The sequence below is a fragment of the Engraulis encrasicolus genome, chromosome 14 (assembly GCF_034702125.1).
Source record: "Engraulis encrasicolus isolate BLACKSEA-1 chromosome 14, IST_EnEncr_1.0, whole genome shotgun sequence".
NCBI classification, from domain to species: Eukaryota; Metazoa; Chordata; class Actinopteri; order Clupeiformes; family Engraulidae; genus Engraulis; species Engraulis encrasicolus.
This window is the reverse complement of record NC_085870.1, coordinates 52,125,540-52,134,761: the sequence shown is the minus strand read 5'-3', so window position 1 is coordinate 52,134,761 and position 9,222 is coordinate 52,125,540. Positions and strand designations below refer to the sequence as shown.

Genomic DNA, 9,222 nt, shown 5'->3' with positions numbered 1-9,222 from the left:
GTTATTGTCTTCTTACTCACGTAGAAATGATTGTTGAATAATACATACAGACTTTAAACAGCAAACATAGCTACCAAGGCATTATGTTTTGGAGCAGTCTTTAGCTATTGCCCCATAATGGTGGCAAATTTCAATCTCTACCATGTTCCAACAGTGTGGTTCCATCATAAGAGTAAACAGGTCAAAAACATGTTTTCCTGCAGTCAGGGTATGCCACATATTACGCATAACAAGAAGGTAAACAAGTTGAAGAACACAGCTATCAGTTGAGCTGCTGAAATCATGTCTCGCATATCAAAATATCTAATTTTTGAATAAAATTACGCCATCAGTCAAAGTATTTAACTGTTCAGTCTCATCCCTTGTGTTGTGTTTAGTCTTATCCAATATAAAAAGCATTTTATTGGCCCTGCTGTCCCAACTTTTTTGGGATTTGTTGCAAGGGTCAAATTTTAAATGATCACATAATTACCTCAAAACAATAATTCTGCTCGACTTTAACAACTGATATGTTGTCTGTACATAATGCTCTACCTTATTAACATATTAGATGTTTTGAAAATGCCAGCATTTTGATTTTATTCACAAAATACAAAGCGTCCCAACTTTTTTGGAATCCGCTTTGTATTAAAGCTATCTGAGTCTTGGACTTTCGGAGTGTCACGTTGCCACTACTAAGTATTTAAGGAAGACTGTGCCAGTCAAATGATAGATATATGTCTTTATACACTACATGCCAGCCTTCGTGTTAGTTTTCCCCCTTCATTTATTGGCTTTGTTGTTCAGAGTTGGCACAACTTGTTATTGTGGTCTGTGGCTTTGGTTTCTAACTAGCATCTTTTTTTTTCTTTTAACTGCTCTTAAAAGTCCATTCCAGTGGAACACTTTCCCTAGAGTGCAATAGAAACACTGGAAGGAAACATATAAATACAAACAAATAAAGTCTGTGTTAGAAATCATTTTTTGGAGTGTTGCTGCACCAAGCAGATCTGTACAGTATGTATCGGTACTGGGCACTTATGTAAATGTGTCTGCATAATTCGGACAGCTGGAACTTCAGTGTGAATTTTGTACAACTGTGTGCATAATGTTATTATTTGGTTATTAACTCTTGTACATAGTGAGAGTTAGACTGGCATAGCAATCATCCATTAGATTATAAGCTTCATGAATAACTTCCTTCTGTGATTTTGCCCTGTGATTTTGTTTTATTGTGTAATGGTTTTATTTTTTGTGCCAAAAAGCTAATACATTGCTTTAACATAAGCAGCAGTAGAAAATTATTTGTATACAAAAATATGTTTCTATGGATATTTATGTTTCCTTTTGATGTCAAAATAGTTTTCTATACAGTACCAAAAATATTGTGTAAAGTTGAACTAGAACTTTCAAAAATTCAAATATTCTTCAAATTATGTAAACATTTGTTGAGGTGCAAGCCCGGATGCTAGCTTTGTCAGCTTAGGCCATGAATTGGTACAGTATACTACAACTGAAAAGATTTGCAAAAAGACTTGCATCCGGGGGTAACACAGCACTCTTTCTTTCAATAAAATCATTCATTTACAAAGACAAATAACTCACGTTCCCATTTTTGATGCAGAGGCCATTATAAAACTCTATCACCCATTTGAAGGCAGAAGATGAAAGTGGTTAGATGCCAAAGTCAATTCATGAACCTCTTCAATGCAAGCAGCAAGCCATTACCAACTCCTGTCATATTTTCTCTTGGACTGGAAGATTTATGGATTGTTTGCAATCACTTGAGGCGACCAGCAGCCTTCCGTAAGTAATGACCTCATAATCTCCATTTCTTGCTTCTGTCGTTATGGCATGATGATCACAATTTCTTGTCCCGCTGTCAGGGGGATAATAGAGGATATATCGCCCATGATTATTATGCCGCTGTGGAAAACGTTCAGTGGTTATCTGCTTACCATGTCCTTGTGGTTTGGATAGTAAGTCTGCTCGATGAGAGGGAATTGATCAGAGCCAAGCTTCTTGCAAGTGCTGATGAGTTGGGCGAACTAAGGGGCAGAGGAAAAGATAAGAAAGACGACTATAAGAACTCAATTTCTTGCATGGAAAACAACACTTGCACTCAGAGGATCATACCCAAATTCACAAGGCTTTTATGACTCTTACCAATAGCAAAAACGTACACATATAATATTCCCAACTATACTATGTACTATACTGCTAATAGTTAAACTTCATGCATCTTGTTCTTACGGTGGGTTTGGAGTTATGATCACATACACGTTCAAAACACATGAAATATGACTGTCCGCCTAACGGGAACAAACACCATGCCAACCACAGTACTCGATGCCGAATTGATTGCATTTCCTCCACTGGGTCCAAAGGCCTGGCGTAATTTCAATATCTCTTCCAGTCTTAGTCTTTGGGTCTATTGCAATCTTTTCTGAGGGTTTTAGTGCCTTATGGGCGGTATAAAATCCTGGCCACTCTCTCTATTTTTGGGAATTAAAGGTCTGGTTCCAGCTGTACGGCAACGGCAGGCTCAACTGGATCCCCTAACGCAAGACCAGGGCTGATGATTGGACCAATGCCACAGACTGTCTAGCTCATGGGTCCCCAAATTAAGGCCCGGGGGCCGGATGCGGCCCGCCAAGCCCCTTTCACCGGCCCTCCACCGCTCTGCACCTCAACATTTGAACTGGCCCAAAGAGGCAATCCTATTCCTTACAGAAAAAAATAATGATAAAATATATGTTTTAAGTACCTTATTTTGTTTATCAACAGGCCTTCCTACAGTTTCATTTTCACTAACCAAGTGTGAATCACCAGAAGTTTCTTGTCTTGATAGTTTCTCTCTCTGTAATATAATATCTCACTGTAATATAAACAGGCCTAGCATTTCTATTGTATCACTCATAAACTGTCAATCACCATATTTTTCTAACCTTTCCTTGCTATTTTTACATGGTTATTAGAAATTAAAACAAATACCTGTGGTATTTCAAATTGAAAGACATGTGAAGTACTCACTTCTTTTGCCAATCACTTGTAATGCTGGACTGTTTTGTGCTAGAAATTATGGCTATAACAGGCAGTGGCCAAGTATAAAGCCCACATGATTGATCCCGCCCCCCTGATCACAGTCAGGAACGATAATGTGGCCCCCAGAGAAAAAAGTTTGGGGACCCCTGGTCTAGCTTCTGTGAAATTCTTTGTGAACTACATAGAGGGTGAATCTCAATACTTTGCCTTGTCCCTTCCCCTAGCCCTAGCCCTAGCCCTCCCCCTCCTCTCTTCGTCTTTACGCGAAAGACACAGGGCTAGGGGATAGGAAATGAATTGAGATAACCCTTTGTCTTGACGTCGACATACCCAGAATGCTGTGCGCCCGATAGCCCGCAATCTGTAAACAAACATGGCGGCCACCGGATCCAATAAGTTGTCTTGTCTAGTAGTTTGGCACTGTATGGCTTTTAAAATAAAATCGAAGCGAGAAATCGATATTGTAGTACCTGAATATGATGTCGCGCAAACTATTTATAGCCTAGTTTACGTTTTGATTGTCTGTCGGACAACGAGCTCACGTAAGCTACTATAACTATAGCAACAGGCAAGGTGTTGCGATAGCAACAACGCATAGACAACAAAAATGGCACCCCCACAAGTAGCTTTCTTTATGCTACTTCTGCAATTTATGTCTCGATGGATCGACAACCAACAACAAGAGACGAGGACACAAAGGGAGAGACGGAGAAGAACCCTCCGGAGATATCGCTATCTTATTCAATTACAAGCGGTATGTATATCCTTGATGATAGTGCCAGCAAAATCGACAAACACATTAGCAACATTAGCTTAGTAATCAGCTGATGTTGCGGGGGTGTGTCCCCCCTGTCAATATTGATCAGCTGGTCATAAAACATGTCACACATCAACACCAAGTGACTCCACTGAAGAAGACGGGAATTGTACAGTAGAAACACGACAGATGAAGAACCTGAAACTGTTATAGATATTACATATTTTAAAATTTGCATACATGTAGACCTACACACTTCATATTTTGGTGGCATTGAGTTTGCTTTGTAGCTGTCACTCGAGTCAAGTGGTGATGCGCTGATCACGATATTCGTTTTATTTCTGTTATAGGCGGATCGTCCACCTATGTATTGTGTGCTGGACGCAAATGTGCCGGTACTTTCGGCTGTGGTTTGATGAGAGACCGACACAAAGACCGACTACCGCCTCACACGGGACGCTATGCGCAGCTTGCAAAGGCTGCTTCGTAGACAGCAAGACCACGGCTGGGGGAGCGAACTTGAGGTTCTTGTGTACACCTACTGGTTGGCACATGGCCTGTCCTACCGGGTGGTGTCAAGAGTTTTTAATGTCCCAAAGCCAACTATTTTCCGGATAGTACACAGGGGTGGCAGATGGCATATTTAACAACTTAAAGAAAGCCATCTCACTTCCAGAGGACCTCCCTGCTGTCGGACAGAAATTTGTAGCTTTGTCTGGGACCCCTACCTTTCATAATGTAGTAGGGGCCATAGATGGTAGCCATATCAGAGTAAAACCATCGGCACAACACCGCCTGGATTACTTAAATTACAAAGGGTTTTACTCCATTAACATGCAGGCTATATGCGATGCGGAAGGAAGGTTTCTGGACATTTTTGTCGGCTATCCTGGATCAGTTCATGACACAGCCCTTTTTATTTGACTGGAAGATATCCCCCAACTGGATTTTTTTTATTTTTGGTGACTTCAGACCCCTATTCCCCTCTTGACACCATATAAAGAGCCGGTGCGTGGACCCATTCAACAGTGCTTTACCTACCGGCATGCGAAAGCACGCACTGTAATTGAACGGGCATTTGGGGTTATGAAGACCAGGTGGAGGTTGACTCTTTTCCGGGCACTGGAGGTGGCCCCGGCCTTTGCCACAAAAGTGATATGTACTTGTGCATTCCTCCACAATGTCTGCCTTGACAATGGGGACACATTAGAACCTGATGAGGACATGCTGGATGACGATGTTGACCCCGAGCCCCCCCACGATCCTGAGCCCAAAGCCTCAAGAAATGCACTCAGGGACGCACTGGCTACCAGGGTGTATGGGGCTGTTGTGTGATTCCTTACTTTCTTTTTCTTGTTGTTGTTCAATAAATGTTGAGATACTGCACATGTGAACCCCTCAAATTGTTGTTCTTTCATAACATATTGTTAACTTAAGTACAGCATTAGGTACTTCTGAAAAGGTTAATGAACTGTGAAATGTAGTACAGAGGTGTATTCACAGTTAAGCTGGACAAAGGGACCAAATGCAGTCCAATTTTTTTTTAATGCCTGTAAACCATAGCTGTTTATCCCCATAATGTGTATCATATGTTATTACACAGTAATGGTCATTTAACACAGTGTTTCTCAACCTTTTTTTAGGCGAGGCACCCTTTCAATTCATGAAAAATTTCAAGGCACCCCAGTTCAACAAGCCGTAATATGGCATCGCATCCGATACCACAAAAGCTTAGAAAAGTAACACATTTGGAGACATCACACAACCTACATTCAAAGTTGCAGCTGACTGGGGCGACCTATATTTACTTAATTGTGCGTAAATGGCAGATGAAAGCTTCCACTGACTAGCATTAACTTATCAATTTAGACAAATATGTATCATATTACATAATTGATTCATCAGCCACTTTTCCGCGGGCCCGCGGCACACCAGGCTGCCCTGGCACCCCTGTTGAGAAACACTGATTTAACACACTTCTCTGTCCTCTAGGAAATACCATAAATTATAATAGAAAGCAGCCACACAAAAAGTGTTAAAGTTTGTAACAAGTGTTAATTTATTTTATATTAAAAAAGAGGCAGTGTAAAGTCAGGGAACACTACATTTTATCTACCATTTCCCTGCAGATGGCCAGCATCTGCCTCATCAGGGCTGCATTCTCCTCATGACGCTCCGCTATTTTGGCCTCCTGGAGCTCAAACCTCTTCTTCTCCTCACGCACCTCCTCTTGTAGGAACTCTAATGCCGTATCTGCCTTCCTCTTCTTCTTTGTGGTGCTGGGTGTAGGTGACTCATGTCCTGACTCTGTGTTGACAGATGAGTCCGGGGAGGGCTCTTCAGTATCCTGAGGGCCCAGAAAATCATTTGCAGGACAGTTGTAAGTGAATTGTAAGTTTGCAGGTTTCACCAGTGAACTTCATGTAAGTCTTGAATGCCTCACCTTGCGGGTATCGTCTTGTGCCCTCAAGGGCAGGGATGCCCCCAGCAGAGGGGGCTCGATTGAATGTTTAGCAGCCATGACGGCATGCATGTCCTCATAGTATTGCCACTGGTACTCCCCATTTTCGTTTCCTTCTGACCCTGTCTTGGGTGTTCTCACCTCCTGCAATACACAAACACATACACTAGCACACATTAAATATTGCACATAGCATATTTAATTGTTAATTGTTTAACAAACCATATATAATAGTCATATGCCTACCTTGTATTTTTGCTTGAGGTTTTCCCACTTCTTTGAAGCCTGCACCCCGGTGACCTTTCCCTCTAGGCCTGCGTTCTTCACAAAAACCCTGTTTCACAAACAACACACACACACACACACACACACACACACACACACGCACGTGTCAGGGGTTCATCTGACTGGAAGTCAATCTTGTGCTCCGGTCTGACTTGGTTATTTCAGAGTCCTCTGCACATACACAGTATCGGCTACCCTAATGATGGCACTGATGACCAGACCAGAACTCAGTGAATAAATCAGGAGCACACATGGGGTACACAGATGCACAGCATGTATTTCATATTACCTAATCCTTTTTTCACATCATAGCACACAAACACACACACAGGTTCAATGCAAATATGCTCCTGCTGTTTATAGACATGGACAATTAATACATTAATTATTGACTAGTTACTCACTGCCACTGCATCTTGGCTGCCATCTTTGATTTGGTGAACAACTTCTCATTCTCACTCCTGTACTTGATAAGAAGGCGAGTCTGCTCTCCTGTCCCTGGGGGAAAGGGGAAAAAAGTTGACGTGATTAGTAACTATACACGAATTATAAGACAGTGCCAGTTCGTCCCAGTCCACAACGCCGTTAAACAACACTGCTTACGCCTTAATAAGGAACACATTTATTTTGTTTAGCTTGACAAATAAAGGTTTGTTGAAAGTGAAATGTTTCGCCAAGTTAGCGAGATTGGTAGCTAACTAACCAGAGTAGGCTACCTGATATTCACAACAGAAGTATTTCATACCAACATTACATCACTGTTGCGCTATCACAGATAAATGTAAACCTATGGTAGCCTTTTTATTTTGAGTTATGCTCTATTCGTTATAAGCTGTGTTCGTGTACGGCTTGGTTTGACAGCTAGCTAAGAAACCATTTGGCTACAAACCAATGGCAACACCGGTATGTGAGCTAACCTTTAAATACACAACCTCGATTGCCCACTGAAAACGATAATAGGCGAATTTGTCATGTCAAACTATGACAGCTACACGTAGGCTACTGTACCTACTCCGTAGTAGGCGATATAATGACAAACATACTTACATTTATGTGAGACGCGGTCGGTCATTTTCGCAGCTTTGGTGTCCGGACAATAATAACAGTTTATGACCCAGCACGCGCCGATGATGATCGAATGTCATGACCGTTGGCCGAACCCCTTGGTCGGCTAGGGAGGTCCCTCACCTTACTTGATGGCAAGGGGTACGGGGACGCGCATTCTAGACCTTCGTCTTCGTCACTTTGACAATTGAGACGCCACTTGGTCTCACATGAACGCGCACATCAAGACACAAGGGCTAGAACAAGGGGCAAGACAAAGTATTGAGATTCACCCTAACATTAAATCGTAACACCTCTCTTTGAGTCTTAATGGCTGAAATATAAGCCAGCGCTAGTTCTGCCAGGAAGTCTAAAATGTCACAGGCGCAGTGACGTGTCTAACGCGCCTTCCTTGCTGCCTTAGGTGCGGATGGTTCAAAACCTCCTCCTCTATTCCCACCACCACCTGTTTGGCCCAGTCAACCTGTGTTGGGGTTTAAATGTCTGGTTCCTGCTGCATGGCAATGGCAGGCTTGACTGGATCCACTAACGCAAGACCATGGCTGATGATTGGACCTACGCCAAAGACTGTCTACTTTCTGTCTAATTCTTTATCAACGGTGTTAACATTATATCCTTAAAACGAATTCCTCTCTCTGAGGCTTAGTGGCTGAAAATGCATGTTGTTACAAAGAGGAAATTCACAGGTCTTGTGGTAAATGTAAAAACCAGATGAAGTGCTGGCTGAAACAATAACAGGAAGGCCTACCGCCCATGGCTTGTCACAGAGGTTATAGATGGACTCCAGGGAGTTGACGCTGGGGATGCCGGCGTAATGCAGGCCGATGATCATGTTGCGGAAGTCCTCGTTCTTGGCCATGCTGTAGGCGTGCTGTCGCACCAAGACAAAGTCGGGCCTGAACGACCTGAGAGAGGGACAGGAGGGACAGGAGCATGTTAGGTCAGATATATCAAGGGGATATAAAGAAGATTAGAGACCAACAGAGGTCAAGATTGGACTTCAAGTCAAGCCTGCGGGGGGGAATGAAACTGTTAAAAAAACGGTAGGCCTTATGTCAAATTAGCATGAAATTGGGCCAAATTGAAGGACCTGATTATACAAAGATCATTACAAAACTTGGATGTATTAACCCTTGATGCCGGATGCTGCGTAGCCTCCCTAGTGCTGGCAGCTACATGATGCAGCCCTATGCTGATAAAAACTGTTGGCATGTTAGAGCTGAATGAACATGTTCTAATGCAAGATGAGGGTCTCAGCTTTTAAGTAAAATGAATTCATGTTTTTATGTGCTTCAGAAGCTGACATATTTAGGTATTTACATATAGGCTGACAGTACTTTTTCCAAAAAATGGTATAGGCATTTAGCAGGCATTTTTTACAGGTGTTTTAGGCATCAATGGCTTAAAAACATGGTTCTTGTACATGGTTTCTCTGTCACGATATGTCTTTTTTCTTAACCACGCTGTAGGCGTGCGGTCACACCAGGACGACCTCAGTCCTGAACGATCTGATGTCTGTTGGGTGTGTATCGGGTCACTGTGTTCTTTCCATTAACCCAACTCTCATCCTTCCTTGTGCTTGTAGCCTCTCGTGATGATGATGTAACAAGACCTCTTTGACGACAGAAGT

General features: G+C 42.4%; 1 protein-coding gene and 1 long non-coding RNA gene across 2 annotated transcripts in view; both read right to left on the bottom strand.

Moving 5' to 3' along the window:
• syn2b (synapsin IIb) overlaps positions 1 to 9,222 on the bottom strand; it is a 108,163-nt gene that overhangs the window by 35,359 nt on the left and 63,582 nt on the right. Inside the window, exons 5-6 of the mRNA XM_063216079.1 lie at positions 8,341 to 8,497; positions 1,938 to 2,027 (exon numbers count right to left, since the gene is read on the bottom strand). Coding sequence (XP_063072149.1) covers positions 1,938 to 2,027; positions 8,341 to 8,497 — 247 coding nt within the window. The remainder of the gene's footprint in view (positions 1 to 1,937; positions 2,028 to 8,340; positions 8,498 to 9,222) is intronic.
• LOC134463409 (uncharacterized) lies at positions 6,364 to 7,795 on the bottom strand. Its single transcript, XR_010037748.1, has 4 exons — positions 7,575 to 7,795; positions 6,932 to 7,025; positions 6,489 to 6,576; positions 6,364 to 6,386 (listed from the first exon to the last, which is right to left on the bottom strand). It is a non-coding gene; the product is annotated as an uncharacterized LOC134463409 (long non-coding RNA).